The sequence below is a fragment of the Eupeodes corollae genome, chromosome 2 (genome assembly GCF_945859685.1).
Source record: "Eupeodes corollae chromosome 2, idEupCoro1.1, whole genome shotgun sequence".
In the NCBI taxonomy this organism is placed as follows: domain Eukaryota; kingdom Metazoa; phylum Arthropoda; class Insecta; order Diptera; family Syrphidae; genus Eupeodes; species Eupeodes corollae.
The window spans coordinates 128,964,591-128,984,469 of NC_079148.1; the positions used below are offsets into that span (position 1 = coordinate 128,964,591).

General features: G+C 34.2%; 1 protein-coding gene across 8 annotated transcripts; it reads left to right on the forward strand.

Moving 5' to 3' along the window:
- The first annotated feature begins 1,577 nt into the window (after positions 1 to 1,577).
- Positions 1,578 to 18,974, forward strand: LOC129944160 (serine/arginine repetitive matrix protein 2). Of its 8 annotated transcripts, XM_056053371.1 has the most exons (11): positions 1,580 to 1,777; positions 1,873 to 2,250; positions 3,018 to 3,119; positions 8,584 to 8,904; positions 8,974 to 9,036; positions 12,304 to 12,445; positions 13,268 to 13,317; positions 13,379 to 17,278; positions 17,355 to 17,462; positions 17,528 to 17,629; positions 18,402 to 18,974. In XM_056053371.1, the coding sequence occupies exons 2-11, from the start codon at positions 2,009 to 2,011 to the stop codon at positions 18,544 to 18,546; spliced, it is 5,175 nt and encodes a 1,724-aa protein (XP_055909346.1). In that variant the 5' UTR covers positions 1,580 to 1,777; positions 1,873 to 2,008; the 3' UTR covers positions 18,547 to 18,974. The 8 variants fall into 8 exon arrangements, 7 of the variants coding, with proteins under 7 accessions (XP_055909350.1, XP_055909346.1, XP_055909349.1 ...); XM_056053372.1 differs by lacking the exons at positions 1,580 to 1,777; positions 1,873 to 2,250; positions 3,018 to 3,119 and adding an exon at positions 7,064 to 8,405 and having other exon boundaries at positions 13,379 to 16,502; positions 17,094 to 17,278; XM_056053370.1 differs by lacking the exons at positions 1,580 to 1,777; positions 1,873 to 2,250; positions 3,018 to 3,119; positions 18,402 to 18,974 and adding exons at positions 7,052 to 8,405; positions 17,808 to 18,180.
- Positions 18,975 to 19,879: the final 905 nt, after the last annotated feature.

The window sequence follows — 19,879 nt, forward strand, 5'->3', positions numbered from 1 at the left end:
TTTGACAATTAAGTGAGCTATTATTCGAAGTGATACGATATTAGTTTCATAGCCACTTTTCGCCCTTTACGCGATTATTATGGTCATCACAGTTGGCCGATTACACAACAACCGGTAAAAAAAATTGGAGGAGAGATTGACTTAACACATGTGTGTCATGCTAATTCAGGCTCAGTCAAAAATATTGCTGCAAATGTCGATAATGATCCTTATTTATTGTTTTTACAGCAATTAAACTGATTTTATTTCAGTTGGTGATTGAAACCATCATTTAAATAGACATTTATCAATTAAGACTACATTGCGTTCAAAGTTACCTGGTCGTGCAGTTATGGCCACCAAAAGCATGCAATTTGAGTCTATTCGAAAAAGAAAAATGTCTGAACTCTAAACGCGTCAAAAACTAAAATTACTGACTTTATGTCCTAGACAAAAAAATCCAGAAAAAGCCATTGGAATATTAAAGATAAGGTATTTACTATTAATGACAATGGGCAGGTTCAGGCAATACAAGGGACTTCATTTGCGGTCAACTTCATTCTTTGAACGTACATTTCGACCAAAACATCGAGTTAGTTTTTCAAGTATCATGAATTTCAAATTCAGAACTTTACTTCGCTAACTTCTACTTTAAGTTCATATTACAAAAAGTACCAACACAATTATTGCCTACAAAACACTCCTCAGGCAGGCTACAACTTCATCACGATTTGTATATTGTATTGTAAAGAAAAATAAGTTATTTATTTTCAAAATTGACAACGAACTATTTTACGCAAAGCATTAAATGAAGTTCTGCAGAAAATAAATAAAGTTCAGCTTTCAGTTGAATGAAAAAACATTTCCACCTGTTATTTTAACTTGATAGTTAGGTAAATTTTGCTTGACTAACTTTCCAACAAAGTTGCATTAATTTGGAGGCAATTTTTTGGCAGCTGGCCAATCAGATGCTAGAAACTCGCATTACTTTCAAGCCCCTTATGTCACCTGAACCTGCCCAATGTCCTAGCTTTATAATGAAATGATTTTTGTTTATAAAAAAAAACAATTTCTTTGTCTGTTTTCCTTAGTTTTACTCATAGAGAAATATATCAACGTATGTCTTTTTTTAAGAAGCCAAAAATAAATTACCCTATACTACAGAAAAGTGACATTTGCTAAAAACATTCTGAGTTCAATATTCGCTTGCAGTTTAGCTCTCGATTTATCTTCTTCTTTTGATAAATTATTAAACTTTCTATAATTTCTTATCTTTTTATTGTCATAAGTTATTTATTTATTGTTAAATGTCTGCTAGCTCTTAATCCACTAATACAAACGCAAATAAAAAAGAGAAAAGAAGATGAATTCTTGTTATTTTGTGACCTTTTTGTCACAAAAAATCGTCAATTTTGGATCTAAATCCATATAAGCACAGAAAACTTCACTTTTAATTCATGAAGCATTAATAATTTAAAAAAATGTGCTTTCTACTAATTTCAAGTTCACTTGGCACCACTTTTCAGTCACTTTGCAAAAAATATCCCATTTCAAAATAAAAATGGCGTCAAATGTGTCAAACGCGAAAAAAGGGAAAAGTTATCAAGAAGAAACGAATACGAAACGTTCGTTCATCTTCATCCATAATAAAATCGCGGGTGTTGTTTGCTTGCTTCGAACAAAAATGTCATTTAATTTATTTAAAACATTAATTAAAACTAATTAAATAATCATAAAAATATAAATAAAAGTATATTTTATATCTAACACACACAAACCAGCCTAAAGGATACATTATGTAATTATAAACTCCAATTCAATCCTTGAATTAAAAAAAGTAAAACAAAATATTTCATATATTTTCTTATTGATTTTGTTCACAAAAACCGGCAGAGCAAAATTGAAATATTTCAGGTTTTCTTCCCAGAAATCATTTGCGTTAAATCTAACATATTCACAAAAATGAACTTGACTGAAATTGCAAAAATATTTTAAGCAAAACTGAAATTTAAAAAAATAGAACACAAAAATGTATAATGGCATTGGATTGACGACCCCTCGTGGTTCTGGCACAAATGGCCATGTACAACGTAATTGGGCATTCGTCCGACCTGGAAAAAAGGACAATCCGACTTACAAATCAGAGGACGATATAAAAAAATTGGATGCCTCCATCAATCGTCCACCAAATCAGGAAATTCTTGATCACGATCGCAAGCGCAAAATCGAAGTCAAGTGTGTTGAGTTTGAAGAGATTCTTGAAAAACAAGGGTAAGTTATTAATAAAACATAAATACCTATCATCTACTATCTAATAATTAGTTTAAAATTAAAATGAAAGTCAATCAGGAAAAAGGACATGTAGGTACAATTTAGAAAGCACTCCATGATTCTTATCTACAATGCGCCATCAGGGTGAGAGTTGAGCTCTGGATTTGCCTTGCGTGTGGTCGTCCTGGTTGTGTCATATCTCATTTATGTATATCTACTTATATGTAAACACTTCCCTGCTTTTCCCAACCCAACAACCCCTAATTGCCACCCTATTTCCTGTGTTCATTTCCTACGTCACAGAGTACCAACTCGCCGTCATCACTCTCTCGAGTGAGGGTGAATTTTTGTGGTTGTTGTTGCTGCTGCTGTATGTTCCTTCCTTAAAGCTTTGTCACAGTTGCAGAGCACGTCAAAAGTACCCTCGCTTATTGTGTTGTTTAGTCCGTCGTCGCAGAGGCAATCGTAGAAATGCAGACTAAATTCCAATAACATTGCACTTTCAAAAAGATTACGACCTTTTTTTACGTTTGCTTAAAGAAAAAAAGCGAAAACAAAATCAATTTTATTTTCATTTTCCCCATAAAATTGCCGTCTCGTCTTTTGGATTGGCTTTTACGGTTTTTATAAAAAAAGAAAAGAAGTAAAAAAGATCCTTTTTTAATAGGGGAAAGTACGTTTATTGATTTATCCTCCCGCGAGTTTGGTCAAATTGTTTTGTGGCTTATTATATTTTTGTATTTTTTTTTCTTGTCATCAACTTATAGATACTCAGCGGAAGAGATTGCGGTCAAGATTAACTCGTATCGACTTAAATTGACAGGACAAGGAAAAAGTGACCAAACTAAGGACGAATTTGGAAGAATAGTGTAAGTTTTTTTTCTTCTATTTGTATATTTAAAGAATCTTAATTTATTCGATACAATTTTTGTGTGTGTATCTTGCGTAATAGTTATTTTTTATATACTCTTATTTACATCTACTATAAGTTGTTTTGTTATTTTGGCGCACTCCAGAGATTAAAAATGGAAAATGAAAAAAGTGAAAATGTGCGTCTCTTTATAATGGTTTATTGATTTTTGTTAAAACATTTTTTTTATGTGTTGTGGAGCAGTAATTCCTTTTGAAATGAATGAAAGTTTTCTATTCAACACAAAGCAATAAAATTATATAGTTATTTGGGTTAGAAGGAATCATCCGGCATTTAGTTTGTTATTCAACTCAAAGAAGTTATAGATATATATGTACATTACATCCTTGCTGAGCATTCATTTTTGTATAAAATCTAAAAATGATTTAAAAAGATAGGCGTACCATAACTACAACATGAAGTACGAAGTACGATGTGAACACGTTTACGGAATGTTTATACATCGTAGTACATAATTATAAGTGAATTACAATGGGTTGGTTAGAACTCCGCCCTACACGAAATCAGAAATTCACTACAAATTTAGTAAAAAGTGACCTGAATTTGTTTATCGTACGTTGAAATTGCGATATTAATTATATTCTAGAAATAGGTAATTTCTTGTTACCAAATTATATTCGGGATTTTAATCAGAATGAACTTTCTGATGTCCCTCATTTTTGTCTATTTAAACCGCATATCAATTTTCTTTAAATATAAAATTAAGTTTAAAGGAAAAATATATAATTACTTTTGGGTTTAAATAGTAAAACAAAATAAAACGTATTCAAATTGCTCAAATATATTTAATTCCAAATAAATAAAATGTATAAACGAGAGTAAAATTTCAAAATACTTTATTTAGTTGTGCAACCTAAAACTTTCTGCGTCCATTCAATGTAAGAATGGTCTGGATTCTTACATTGAACTCAATTATTCAGATAAGGGTTTTCCATTACGTTTTAAAAATGATTTAGAGTATTTGGCCGCCGAGGCTGGCTGAAATACATTATATTCGAGAAGCCAAATTTGTTCAGTAATTATGGCCGTATGTCAGCAATAATGTTCCGAATATTCTCTTCCAAGGCAAGCTACTTCACGTTACCCCACAAAAAACGGTCCAACGTTGTTAAATCGCACGATCTTGCAGGCCACCCACATACATTTCCACAAAGCCGTTCACCAAGTTTCCTTCAATGTATTGATTGTTTCTTTGGCTGTATGGAATATATATTGTCCGGCTGCAAGTACAGCAGCGTTTTAACTCGCTGGAGCATAGAGCAGCAACAAGATCCTTCAACCTATCCTGCAACTGAACTCAGCTATGGCCACGATTGAATACTCTGAGACCGAGCCTCCTTAAAAACTGATGACCTCCAAGTTGTCTTTGGTCTTCCAACGCGTCTAGTACGCTGGGGATTCTATTGGACGGATTGTTTTGCTATATTCTCGTCCGGTTTCCTCAGTGTATGGCTTATCCAACGCCATTTCCGTTGCATGATGTCTACGTCCAATTTTTTCTGCCCGGTCCTATTCCACAGTTCAACGTTAGAAATGGTTTGCGGCCACCGGATGTTCAGAATAGAGCGCAGACAACAGTTAACGAAAGCTTGTACTCTGCTAGAGATGTTGGAAGAGCATTTCCATGTTTCAGAAGCATATAACAGCACTGATTTGACGTTGGATTCGAAGAGTTTCAACTTGGTGCGTAGGGATATTTTGCTAAAGTTCCACACAGGAGAAAGGATTCCAAATGCACTACGGGCTTTGTTTACCCTACTGTTAACATCCAGGTTCGTTCCGACATCGATAGCTATAAAAATCCTCAGATAATTAAACTGCTCGACCTCCTATATGGTCCCCTGCCTTAGAATGACTTGTGTGCTTTGGCCCGGGGTCATTACTTTGGTCTTATTTGTCTTAATCCTTAAGCCAGCCACCTCTCCATTTAATTACAGTGAATGACACATCTGATTTAAGCTAGCCGTGTTGTTAGCCATGAGACATATATCGTTAGCATAATCTTTGTGGCTAAGCTTGTTAAACAGACTCCATTGGATACCGTGTCTTTCATTTGTACCCACCTGGCACATCGTCAAAAAAAAAAAACAGAATTGGTGACAAGACATCTCCTTGTCTCACTCCTTGACGCTCATCGAAGGAGTCGGAAAGATGTCCATTGTGCAACAAAAAACACCTTGCGTTGTTGTACGATTCTTTAATAACAGCGACAATTTTCTCAGGGTTTCCTCTCCCTGACAGCTTGCACGAGTTTAAGCAAAATACGGAAAGCTGCCTCAGGGTATGGTTTAAGGAATTCTGCGGGAATACCGCCAAGTCCAGCCGCTTTGTTTTTCTTTAGAAGATGTATCACATTGTTTATCTCTGCACTCTCTAGAAGATCTGCGCATGATGTTCAATTGTGGATTCAATTCTGCGTTGTGGTAATGATTTAGCAGCGCACAAAAGTGTTCCTTCCATCTTTGTAGCTGATATTCTATCGTCAGTAAAAGGTTGCCGTTCAAAAATAACACGGGATGGTTAGTATTAGTTGTATTACGCTGTCCGACAACGTCCTTAGTGATTGTATACAGCTCCCTTGCGTCCCCTCTTCCTGCAGCATGTTCCGCATTTTCCGCATTTTCTACCCTTACCCTCTTGTTACGTCTTATGAGATGCTCTAAACTCGTTTCGTAAAATCAATTTCCGCTGAGCATCACTTTCTGAATTAATTCTAATTTTAAGTGTTCATCGATATGTGATTTTGTTCCAGGTGTCTTGGGATATCCAGGAATCTCTAGCTCTTGTTTGCCTGGGTATAGTTTCAGTTCCAGCTTCCATGTAAGCATTCTTAATTTGGCCCCGCAAAGCATCTACCGATAAGCCAGCATTTTGTATGTTCGATGCTTTGACGCAGAGTATGGTGATGAAATTACGACGTACGTTAGGGTCATTTTAGGCTGTATGGAATCGAAGCATTATTTTTAGCAATAAATTTGCACGATTTGCAAACATTGTTCAGGAGTAAATAAGTTTTTTAGAACGTAAGATTCTCTAAAACAAAAAACTTTTCGTAAAATTTATTATAATTTGGTCATAAGAATTAGAATGCGCAAGGACCAATTTTCACAAATAAATTCCTTAGAAAATAAAACAAAGTTCGGTGCTAATGTTTTTAACATTAACTTTTATCACTTTTACTTCGAACGAACCTTTAAAGTCTTTTTGCAAGAATTTATTGAAAGCGCCTTAATGATCCTGGAGTTAGTTATCAGTTCAGTTTTTGTCACCAGTTGTTGTTAATTCAGTTCAAATGGTTATAACTATAACCAATGATACTTATAAATACTCTGTTTTATAAAAATAAAACTACACGAAAATTTTTCACGAGCAAGTATAACAATTTAAAAAGTAAAAATGCTTAATAAAAAGTCAGAGCTTTGCATTTTCCATGTTAAATTATTTAACAGAATCATTAAAAATGGATGCTTAACTTTGTACCTTTTTTTAATTATGAGAGTAAACATGCAACATAATGTTGATGAATTTTAGTACATGTTTCCATACATTTTATCAAACTAGTATTATTAACATGTTTTACTTAACAATAGTGTAAATCATATAATATAGTTAACTTTTCAGTTAATCTAATCAATAACACCAATCCTCCATCCTCATAATCATTTGGGAGATAAATCTTCCTTCCATAAAATTGTATTTTTGTATAAATATATATAGCTTCTTCCATTTCTGCGCATAACCGTTTAATATAAGGGTTGAGATGAACAATATCATCCCTGTATTAACTCAGTTTCCATAAGTCTTCCATCGAAAATGGTTGTGTTTTGCCATTCTAGATATATTTTTTTTACACCACAAACACCAACATTATTCTAAAATATTGAAAAATATTTATATAAAACACTTAACTAAAATAAAATAAGATATTTGTGCTCTATAAAAGGATATTATTTAAGTAAACTAATAACAAACAAGTAAAAAACAACCCATTTTGCGAAAATATAAATGTGAAAAATCAATAATCCTCGACAAAAATTATGTGAAACCGTGTCTCGTCTTGGCAATCGGTGTAAACAAATAACAACTAAAAGAGGATGTAGACAGATTTTAAGAAATCTAATTGCTTATATAGTGCAACCACCGTGTTTGTGGGACAGGTGGTATTATGAAGCTGACAAAAAGTAATATGATATCAACTATTGGGATTTGTAGTTTCAACTGTCATCGTTATAACGACGATGTCCCAACAAATCAACCCCATCATAATCCGAACGGATTAAGAAGAAACCTATTTCTCAAGCAGAACACGCAAATTAAAATAAAAAGAAAACCAAGAAAATTTAATTGATATAACAATGTAGAGCACAATACAAAATTCTTAACAAAGTGAAAATCACTTGAAAAGTCTTCCAAAACCACAGTTGGTTACCATCTAGCTGTTAGTGTAGTTCGCGTTTTTAAATTGTATTATTTTTTTTTTAATTTCGCGCGTTAGTTTAAACAAAAAATATTTATATACATAAATCAAAAGTCTTCCTAGTTAAATAAGTTAGTTTAAAGTAAAATTCTAAAAGTCTTCCGGTTGAATTCATATCGTCATGTTTTCATCTCAAATGTATTCAACACAAAATGGTGGTGTATTGTTGCAACAAACAACTCTGTCTGCAGCAACAAAACCAGCGTCAAAACCTAAAAGGCGTCGTCGAAAGAAAGTAGGCCGACAATATTTCGAGCATGATAATCGCGACCCAAATGTCACGCCAACTCCTAAATCACCGCGAAGTTCAGTCTCAATAATGGCTTACCAAACGGTGAGAAAAAAGTTCAAGCCGCTGAAACCGGCAGTGGCCGCCTTGAAACGAGTCCGCAAAAAACCCGCACCACCCCAAGCCATGTATATAGTTCAGTGTGCATGCGCAGGGAACGGTCAATCTACGATTCCACTCAGTAACCACAACAATAACCATGTGCATGGAATTCTCTTGAATTCTGCACTCTCAGCAGGTGGATGTGGTAGTAGTGCGATGAGAGGAAATAAAACTCCGCGTGTTGATATCAATGACGTACGCTATTTTGCCGGGATCTCTGCCATACCGATAGGGGCTGGTGGCATGAGTAACCTGCAGCAGCAATTTCCCATCGAATTTTTGAGCACTACCCCATTTTATGGCAACGCCAACCATCAGCATCGCGTGTGCCAAAAAGAGCTGAGAAGTGTTGTGAGGTAAATGATGTTTGTTTGTTTTTTGATAACTTTCAATGACGTTTGCAAATTTGTAATCTTGAGTATAAGAATGTAGCTATTATGTCACCGTCACGATACACGACGCATCTTCAATTTTGTATATTTTTTTTGAGGGAATTTGAAGTATCTACAAAGAATGTATTTATTTTGATTTCAGTGTTCGTGAGACTCATCAAATTGCGGAAGCTCAACAGGAGAAAAACGCCAAACTCCGTGAAGCATTCGGAATTTCTGAATACTTTGTTGAAGGAACAAGTTTTGATTCAGATCGTAAAGCAAGAGAAGATCTGGCGAAGAGTTCAGCATTGCAAAAAGAGCTAGATGCTCAAAAAGACACGGAAAAAGAAAAAAACAAACGCTATGCTTTAGTTCGGACTCCATCAAAAGAAAAAGAGGGAGCTAAAGCTGATAATGTCGCAGAGGATGGTGAAATTCGGGGTAAAGTTAAGAAGAAGAAAAAGAAGAAAAATCGTGATGGGTATGTTTATATAATTTTTAAATAATTAATACAAATATTTAAACTTTTTTTTATTATTTTTAATTTTAGGTCAGCGAGTCCAGAACATAAAAAGGATAAAAAGAAGAAATCCAAAAAACACAAGAAAGAAAGGTAAGACTTTATTTTTAAAGAAAAATAATTTTATCAAATTATTATTGACAGTAAGTTAAGTCCTAAAAAAAACCAAATATTTTTTTAAATGAAAATAAAGAGTTAAATTTTTTCTTCTTCGTGCTTAACAAAATAAATTATATACATTCCATAATGTATGTATACATAAATAAGGGATAAGACATGAAAGCAAATAATTTTCAAAATAGAAAATGTTCAATTGTAATAATTTCAATAATTATTGGGTAACAAAAATATTATTACCAAAAATTTCAAACGATATTTACGATGCTTAAAATGGTAAGTAAAATGGTTGTGATGTTTTTTGAAAAATCTTTTGTTTTTCTTTGATTTTGTTTGATCGAGCAAAAAGTTGTTTTATTGTTTTTTGTTGTATTAATTTTCGTATTCGACTTAATTGAATAAAAAAAAAATTCTTGTTGATAGAGTTGCAACCTTGTTTAAGTTAAGCCCCTTAATAATAGACAAAATACAATCAAATGCAAACGGATTTAAAATCACTGCCCCCTTAAAAGGATATAACTGATATTTTTCTTGTTTATTTTACGTTGAACAATAATGAAATGTTTAAATCAAAAGGATGATTATGTTGTTGTATGAATTTGTATCATTTTACATTCATGAATGAGGCAAGATTTTTCATATTTCTCTCCCTTGCGATTTTCAGCACGGTGAATTTGTTATATATATTAATTTTATAGTTTAACCGACTCAATACGAAAATAATTTGATGTTTAAACATTATATTTGTATTTTAGTTATTTAAAATGCAGATTCTAACGTCTCGGAGCCAGTTTACATAAAATTTACGATTTCTGTGTTTTACATATATGTAGATATCTAATGTTTTTAAGTCTACAGTCTTGTGTGAACTAGGGCCTCACCCAACAAACTTCTTCATTTAGTTCGGTTCCTAGATTAGAAATATTATGTGAATGAATTTTGTATTAATATAACCTAATTGCATGGCATTATTTGTTTTAAATAAGATTTCTAATATATATTCCGTTCGGTTACAATTTACATATTCCATTTATTAGTCCAATTTCTCACTACTTTTTCCAATAAATCTGGCCGTATTCAGTGAATGGTAGCTTGAATACTCGCTTTCAGAAGTCGCTGGTTTGTCATCATAAAACAATGTCATAATAGAGCCAGATAATAAGTATTTGGAAGGCGTTAAGTCACACAAACATAGGGATTTTGCAATAAATTGATAGTTAAGCGTCATTGTATATCGAAAAGAATACCTATGGACTCATAATGTGCAAGCCTACAAATGTCATTAAACACAATTCTATCGTTAAATGACTGATTAATTGACAGACCTTACAAATAGAACACAATTTTAAATTCACAACTGTCAAACCATAGACAACAACCATTTAAACTTCTTATTCCATAAGCCCGATATTCTGGCTTCTGTGTCCTTTCTTATTAAATCTAATTCTAAGTAGCAACTTCCTTTAAAAAAAAAATTTGTTCATGTATAAATAATTTGTTGGTTCTCCAAAAACTCTTAAAAGAATCACTACAAACAGGTTATTAAAAAAAACACACATTTTAGTTCCTCGCCAACAAGTGACAGCGAGTACAGCTATAAGACTCAACGAAACCCCAATTTGGAAAAAAACTTCCAGGTATCCATTCCATCCAGAGATGAATGGGAAGACAAAAAACTCCTGGATGACAAAAGCATTAATTTTAACACAGATAGATCCAAGACAAATGAGGTAGTTGGTGGTGGTGTGTACTCAGAAAAGCTTAATCTAAGCATCTCATTCCGCCTCCCTAATCATAGCGTCTTCCAAGCGGAAATTTTAGCGATCAAAAATATTCTCTCCTGGCTAAGAGAAAACGTGATATCAACTCCTGATATCCGCATCTTCTCTGACAGTCAGGCTGCTATTAAATCTCTTGACGGTGTCTCAACCAAATCTCAAACGGCCCTCGATTGTCGATCGTCTCTTATGGAGATGGCGCACAATTTAACATTCACCCCTGTTGGGTGCCGGGCCACAGAGACATCACAGGAAATTGTAGAGCCGATGAACTCGCTAAAAATGGAACCGTCATACCTATTTTACCTGAAAGGGAGAAGATAGGTATACCGATAGCTACATGTAAGCTTCTCCTAAAAGAAACGATTTTTGCGATTACAAACCCTAGGTGGCACAATTTACTAACATGCGCAGCCACAAAACTCATATGTTCTTCACTGGACCTAAAGCGCTATAAAGACTTGTTATCTATTAGCTCCCTAATAGGTGTACTTACGGGACACTGTCTTATAGGGAGACACGCAATACGACTTGGTGTAGTCTTAAATGAATTCTGCAGGAGCTGTATGGACGAGGAAGAAGAGGAAACAATCTCTCACCTTCTCTGCTCTTTCACTAAGACGCAAACTTCATCTGGGGGACTTCTCTTTTGATAATCCCAATGAACTAGCTAAAAAGGATATCAAATATCTTCTTCGCTTTATAAAAAGCTCAAAAGGGTTCGACTAGTAAGAAGTAATTCTCTAGATTCATGTGGTATCTCAATGGGCCTTTTCTTCTGGCCTAAGTGTGTGGATTCTGAATCCGCAGCCACTTTAACGTAACCTAACCCTACCTAACCTAGTTCCTCACTGTGTCCATAAAAAAATTGCAGTGATAAAAATGGAGTCGTTTTTTTTTTAAATGTTTTATAAATTTTGTTTGATTAGTAGTTTGTGTTTTATTTTTTGTTCACACAATTTTTTAACCATCGTAAATATGCGAACATTTTCGAATTATACAAAACAAAAAAAAATAAATATTTTCTCATCTCTCTTTTCCCTAAAACAGACCATTATGATGAGTTTTGAATAAGGTAAAAATTTAAACAAAAACTAATGTGCAAAATTATGTCTGTGTTTAAAAAAGATTTAAATTATTTAGATTAATATCACAATACTATTCAGTATGAAGTTTACAAAATAAATTATAACTTATTAGCAATAGACTTAGGTAATGAGTATGAATTGAAAATTGAAGTGAATTTTTGAATAATTTAAAGAACGAAAACACATTAAATTATTTCTTTCGTAGACCAATAGTGTTTTTAGTATTAAATTAAATCGCTTTAAATTTATTTTTACCTCATCAAAGACATTTGAAGATTGCGTAAAACATTATATTCACTTCAATTTTCTGCAAACAATAATCTTATAAAAAAAAACATTGTCTCATTATTATTCATTCATGTTTACTTATATTTCAGTAAATCTAAAAAGAAGAAATCCAGAAAACGCAAACTCAGTGAATCCGGTGATTCGTCGGACTCCGAGAAACACCATTCCGATGATGATTCATCTGACAGCGAGAAAGAAGTAAAAAAACGCAAGAAATCGAAAAAAGACAAGGTAAGCAGCCCACATCCTCACCTAACAATTAAATAATTCGTAAAATTTTACTCTCCTTAATCGCATGATAAACTTTATTAACAAAAAAAAGAAAAAAATAATAATATTATCATGATGGACAAAATCCTAATCTATTTTTGCTTAAACATTTTTCGTAAAATAAAATCCCAAACACTATACACACGAACGACGAAGGTAATAAGTAATTATGTAAATTTTATCAATCATGGTTAAGTCTTCCTTAAGTTTAGTTGTTGTTGTTCTTTATAGTTTCTTTATGAACTTTTATTTTATCCATTTAAAAATAAAAAGTGTTTTACTTTAAAACTTAAATTTTTTGTTTAACTTGAGGTGGATTTGTAAAAACTCCCAGAGAGAGATATTAATATCTCTTTGTATTTTATTTTCTATATAACCTAACCGATTACAAAAACAAAAAAATATTAATTTTAAAACTTAAGAGATCAAAGAAAAAAATTATATTTTTTGTTTAAAACCCTTGGCGCTTCATTAAATAGGATAGCTATCGAAAGGCTCTCTTGTAGTTTTGTAAGTACTTTCATTTTGTCAAATTATAATTTTCATCGGTTTTGCGTTGTTTCGATTACTTAGCACTCTATATTTATATATATTTCAAAAAAAATGCTATATATTTTAATTTCGTTAAAAAAAAAGAATTTAATAAAAAAAATATTGTGCGGTGCAAAACAAAAGCAATTTTAAGAAAATAAGTTTTCTTTCTCAGTATAATATTATGATGATTTATTGCATTTTCCACCTTCAAACTTTCTTTGTTTTTTCTTTCGATTCATTCTTGTGTAGAAAAAGAAGAAGAAGAAGCATCGAGCATCGTCTGTTGATTCTAGATCGAGGTAAGTTAATTTCTCTGAATTAAACCATTTGATGTGAATAAGCATTTTATATTTATTTCAGCTCCCCAAGACGTGATAAAGAACTAAAATCATCATCTAAGAAAAAGTCTGACATACAGGAACCCCCAAAACATCGAAATCCATTTAGAAGTCGATCCCGAGAGCGTAGGGATCCAGTTTCATCTTCATCTAAACCAGCACGGCGTGACGACCGATTATCACCACTATCAAAAAGTAGAGATCGTCGTGAATCTGAGAATTGTAGCAGTAAGGACAAACGTAAAACCAGTCCAGTATCTAAAAGGGATGTTGAAAAAATTCGGACACGAGATTCTTCTCCGGTAAAAGACAAATCGACTGACCGAGGTGATCGCAAGAGAAAGACATCGCCCGAAAAAGAAAAAGAGAGCCACAAGGGTGAGAGTCACAAACGAGACGATGTTCATAAGCGGGATGAATATCAAACAGATAAGCGTCGTAAGCGCTCAAGATCTCGATCATCAGACCATAGATCGAAGAATCGGCGCGACGAAAAATCATTGCCCAAAGTTGCAAAGCGTAATGAAAGGTCTCAATCGAAATCCCCTCGTAGAGTTGATAGAAACGGTGATCACTCTAAGAGAATTGATTCTTCAAAGGCTGACAAACGTTCCCCAACTCCCCGAAAAAAGCAATTTGTTAACCCTTTTAAAATGGCTGTAGCAGGTGAGACAAAAATTGTCGCTGCTGCTGAAGCAGTTCCCAGAAGACCTATTTCTCGCTCATTCTCGCGATCGTCATCTTCGTCAGTATCCTCAAGCAGTTCATCATCTGCATCTCCACCAACTAAAAAATCTTTGAGATCGCCTGAGAAAGAATTGAGAAAAGGTTCTCCTTCGACTCAAATTAAGAAATTAGCAAATAGAAACGAGGGAAAAAAATCAATCCCTGAAGATGTTGTTAAACAGGAAAAGCGTAGAGAATCACCTCGTAGAAAGAAATCTGTTTCAAAAAGTCCGGAGAGAAGCAAGGTTTCTGAACGCCCACGTTCTTCATCAAGGGATATAAAAGCAAATAGACATAAAACTTCAACTATTACCGATAGAAAACGTTCTCGTTCGAAAAGTGTTTCGAAGGTAAAACGTAGCTCGGTATCGAAAGAAGCCCCGTCTAGGTCTGAGGCAAAACATTTGCCATCAAAAGAGAGAAGATCTAGTTCAAGAGCCAACAAAGATGGAAAACCCCTTAGAGATGAATCAGAAAAGCAATCTATAAAACAATCAGAGAGAAAACGTTCACTTTCTAGGGGAAAAGATGTATCACGGGAAGAAAGAACATATCTTTCGAATAAAAGTCCTACCAGACGTCGATCGACATCCAAAGGAACAAAAACAGTCCTGTCGCGCAAGCGTTCGAAATCCCGAGAAGAGAAACGCTCTTTATCGAGAAGTTCTTATGAAAGAAAGAGATCCCCCTATCAAAAGCGTCCAACATCACGTAAACGTTCAATATCTCGGGAACCGGTTCGGAGAAAACGATCAGTATCGCGTGGAAAATCCGAAAGAAAACTATCAATATCTCGAAAACGGTCGATTTCTCGAGAACAAATTGAGAGAAAACGCTCGGAAAATAGGGAACGTTCTCCATTAAAAACACGAAGAAGGTCAAGTTCAAGAAACGTTGATCGTAGAAGAAGAAGGTCAAGATCGGCAAAATCACCAATAAAGAGCACTTCAAAAGGACGCTTGGCAGACAGAAAACTGTCTCCCCCGTCACGTCAGCGTTCGACTTCTGCATCAAGATCACGCGAAAGACGTAGGTCTGTGTCACCATCTACTACTGAGAGGAGAAGACGTCAACCTGTTTCCCATGACAGATCCCGTATTAAAAGATCATCATCGCTGCAAAGGTCACGAGACCGCCGTCGATCGAACTCACGTTCACGGTCGCGTTATAATCGGAGATCACCATCTTTCCGCTCAAAAGATCGTAAGCTTTCTCCTTCCCAAAGAGGTGCTCGTCGCTCATCATCTCGCCGACGAAATCGATCAGTGGAAAGAAGACGATCACGGTCTCGATCACCTCGATCGAGATCGCTTAGGAGAACTACAAAAAGGGGTTCTCCTTCACCTAGAAAACAAATAAAGCGCTCACGTTCTCCGTTACGTGAAAAGATTCGACGCCCACGATCCTTTACCAAAAGTCGTTCACGTAGCAACCGACGAAATTCGCGACCAGCACCTCAGGTACAGAAAGCATCTTCCCCTGGTCAAAGATCGCCAAGGCCTCACACAAGTCGTCGAAAGGCATCCCGAAGCAGAAGTGGAAGTTACCCGGACCGTAGATCTACTCGTTTTCGGAAGTCTACTTCGCGGAGAAAAGAATTTCTAAAATCACCGCCTAACTCGGAAAGAAGTTCAAAGGAACCACCTGCACCTGGAACAGAAGAGCCCCCCATTCTGATTTTACCCAAATTAGAACAAAACCCTATCGAAAAATTGGGGCCGTCAAATGCGCAGTCGATTCCGAAAACAAAAGGAACTAGTCGATCGGATCGAAGCCCATCTAGTTCATCTAGCTCAGACAGTAATAATGATTCAGGTTCTGATTTAAGTTATTCACCAGCTAGACGCAATCCCGAACGCTACCAAGATATCCTTGATCAAATAAAAAAAGAAAAACGTGACAAATATAAAGCAAACAAAAATGATGTAAAGTCTGAGGAAAAAGAAATTGAAAAAGAGAATGAAAAGAAGAAAGAAAATGAAATGGGGAAAGAAAAAGAAAAGGAGAAGGAGAAAGCAAAGGAAAAAGAGAAAGATAAAGAAAAGCAGAAAGAAAGAGAAAAGGAGAAAGAAAAAGAAAAATTATTCGAAAAAGAAAAGGATAAGGAGAAAGGAAAGGAAAGGCCAAAAGATCTTAAACGAGAAAAATCCTCATCGCAACGTTCGAGATCTCGATCATACGGCGTAACAGCAAAAAATACCCGCGCTTCATCAACTACAAAGAAACCACAGCCTGTTGTGCGGCTGCATAGTCAAAGTGAAAGCGAAAACGAAGAAAATGGAGGACCTTCTATTGAGTCTCTAACTCAAGATGACCGCAAAGACGAATTAAAGGAGATTGAAATGCTTGAACTACTTAAATCAGGCATAGCTGCGAAGGCAAAAGAGAAAATCAAAACCATCGAGAAGATGGCCAACGAAGTAAGTCCCAAGAGCGATTTGTTGCGTACAAATTCTCTCAATAAATTCTTAGCTAATAACGCTGCAACGGTAGCGGCCATAGGCAGTGGTTGTATCTACCCTGCTGCTCCGTTGCCCGCAAATAATCCGCTCCTAACCGTGGACAGCCTCCCCTTGGCCTCGCCTGTTTTCAGTACAGCAAATGGTCAAGTGGATAATAGTCCTACAATATCAACCCTCCCTTTAATAAGTGTTACACCACCGCCACATTCAGCGGGGAAGCTTCTATATCCGCAGCCTCCCACTGTAATTGTGACACCAATGCCTTTAGTAAACAGCCATCACTCACTAAATAATAACACTAACCGAAGGAGAGACTTTCGTCGAAATCTCTCAAGTTTGATTTCTTCGTCGGCTGTGACAACGTTAGCTTCGATGTCTATGTCTTCTAGTAGGCCTTTGCAGATAACGACAGTCACTACTACTAACAATAATAACAATCAAATAATTCTTGCTACTAACAACAATCATTATAACAGTAAAAATAACCATCACCACCATCATCATAGTGCAGCTTATTTTAAACCAAAAATTGTAATTAAACCTTTTAAGCTTCAAGACCCCCAGCCAATTGTGTCGGCGTTGAGCGATAGCACACTAGTGGATACCATTGTTGCGAAGGTCTCGAATGCAACTGTAGCTGCAGCTGAAAGCCTAGCCAGACGAAGCAGGAGTCGTTCACGTAGAAGTGAACGTGATGAAAGTGGCAGGAGGTCCACAAGCCAATCGAGATCTTCGTGAGTTGTTTTTTTTTTTGTGGAATTTTCACTCATTTCAAATTTGTTTTATTATATTAAAATTATTTTACTACAGGCATGATTCGTCATCAAGCAGTGAAAGTGGAAGTTCCAGGTCACGTTCACGAAGCCACTCTTCTAGGTCTAGCCGATCGTCGAGGAGCAGCTCAAGAAGTTCATCTAGGTAAGATTAATTCTGTTACCAAATGGGAATATTGATTTTCAACTGATTTGATTTATTAATTCCAGTGCTAGCTCGAAACATTCGCATAGCAGATCCCGCTATCGATCTCCTTCCATTCCCCGACGCCGTGGTTCTCCCAGCTTCCTTGATCGTCGTAGGATAACCAGGTAATATTTCAGCCCCTTTTAGATGTCTACAGCAAAACACACCACGAAACTGCACTACATTATTATCTTCATCAAAATACACATATTCTAATTTGTTTTTATGTTGATTTATTTTTTATTTGAAGACTTTATTTAACCATTTTCTAAAAAGAACTATAATTTTCTTTTCTTTTTGTAGCAAACCCAGATATCGAAGATAGGCACCACATAAATAATTATGTTTATATAATTTTTTTTGTAATAGAACTCTAAAATCATTTTAATTTACAAAAAAAAAGAATGAATCATTACTGTAAAATTAGTTAAGAGAATAAGTAATTTGAGCTTGAATATATCACAGTAATTATCGCTTTTAGATCACAGCGATTAATAATAATTTGCATTTTATTTTAATTACTATTCTTATATATCAGATACTGCAACATGTAGTAATATATTGTTAAAAAAATATTCATTTTCATTTCAATTTATACGAAGAAATACCTCAAAATTGAATTGGAGAACATTTTTATGTTTCGCAATAAACAGGAGGAGAGAAATCCACAAAACAATTGCTTTTTTTTAATATTTTTATTTCACATTTTGATGATTTATTGTTTCATTTTATTTTTATTTAGAAAGTTTCCTCTTACGTTTATTTTGTTTGGTAAGTTTTTATTTTGGATTATTGTTTTTCATTACTTATTTTTTTTGAACTGTTTATTTCAATCTTTATAAATGAAAAATGAAATTATTATTTTTGATAAAATTATACTAATCAAACTAATCTTAGTGCACGAAAACGACCTATTCCATATCATCGGGTAACACCTTCTGATGCATCGACCTGCTCTAGTTTTGATAGCCGAGGAAGCTCACCACCATCGTTTCGTTCTCCAACAAGAAGTCGCACCCCAAGTCCAATAAATCCAGTTTAAAATTATAACCGAATTCCTATACACATATTTGTAAGTCATAATAAACAGAAATAGAAAAAGGAAACCCTGTGCAGTTCTAGTCTAATAATGATCTTGTATTCTAGTCCTATAATAAGATTAACACTCATTATTTTAAAATACTTTAAATTATTAAATTAATGTTGATATTATTAATTTAAAGTTATAATTTGATACAAATACTTGAAATTGTAGACCAATCACAAGAGAAAAACATAAAATGTAAGATAATTTTCATATTCTCAGTTTTAAGAAATTTACTTGCTTATAATTTAAAACAAAAAAATGTTTATACTAAAAATTGTTTTATTAAAAAAATAGAGAAATTTAAAATTTGCATGCACGCTTAATCCATTTATAACACTTAGCTTAATAAGTAAATGTTAAAATAATAAATATTAATTATTTAATTACTAAAGTTTTATTTTATTTATTATACACTTATTTTGCAGGATTAGCTACAAAAATTACGCTTGTCAAAAATGTACTAAAATAGGAGTTCGATATTATTGGGCATACGAAGGCTTAAAACGATTTTTCACTAATTATGATAGCAACCTTTTTATTTTTTGTTTTTCCTCTTGTGGACATTCTTTACCTAAGACTTAAACTCTGATTTTCAGTACCCATCTAAAAAAATTCTTAGAAATCTATAAAATATAAACTGGCCAAATCTTTATTTTTTTGAGAAAAGAAAACAGAAACATCAAAGTAAAAGCAGAAAGATTAGTTAAAAGGCTTCCCAATTCTGGAACTTTGACGTTTTTGATTGGGACTTAAGACAATGAAAAGAAAAAACTATGGACCGATTTCAACAGATCTTTCTAATTATGTGAGGCCAGTAATAGATTTTATTGGGCATTTTGAGAAGACAAAAAGTTTCTAGTATCTGATTGGACAGCTACCTAAAAATGTGCTTCCAAGGCAACTATTTGGAAAGTTACTCAAATTAAGTGTTTTAGCGTCAAAACATCATCTTATCACATTTTTTTTCATTTAATTTAAAGCGTAACTTCATTTGTTATTAATTTCTTTGCATAACTTTGTAAAGATTCCTTTTCAAATTGGAAAATAAATAAGTACTTGTTCAGTACCATACAAAAATAATAGATTATTAGCGTGCATGTGAAGAACCCGACCAACCTCTTAAATAAATATTTTCTGGCAACCGGTGGAAAAAGTGGAGAGCTTTCAATACCTTGAAAGTATCGTTCCCATCGAAGGCGGAACCGAACAAGACGTCATTTGCGGCATAAGAACAAAGCTACGACTGTTTCGCACAAATGTCGAAACTGTGCTTTTTTATGGGTGTAGC

Excerpts from the sequence above, each read along its gene's own strand:
- LOC129944160 (XM_056053369.1), top strand. The coding sequence starts at position 7,780 with ATGTTTTCATCTCAAATGTATTCAACACAAAATGGTGGTGTATTGTTG. Across the intron at positions 8,406-8,583 it reads GAGCTGAGAAGTGTTGTGAG|TGTTCGTGAGACTCATCAAA; the intron begins GTAAATGATGTT and ends TTTTGATTTCAG. Across the intron at positions 12,446-13,267 it reads AGAAATCGAAAAAAGACAAG|AAAAAGAAGAAGAAGAAGCA; the intron begins GTAAGCAGCCCA and ends ATTCTTGTGTAG.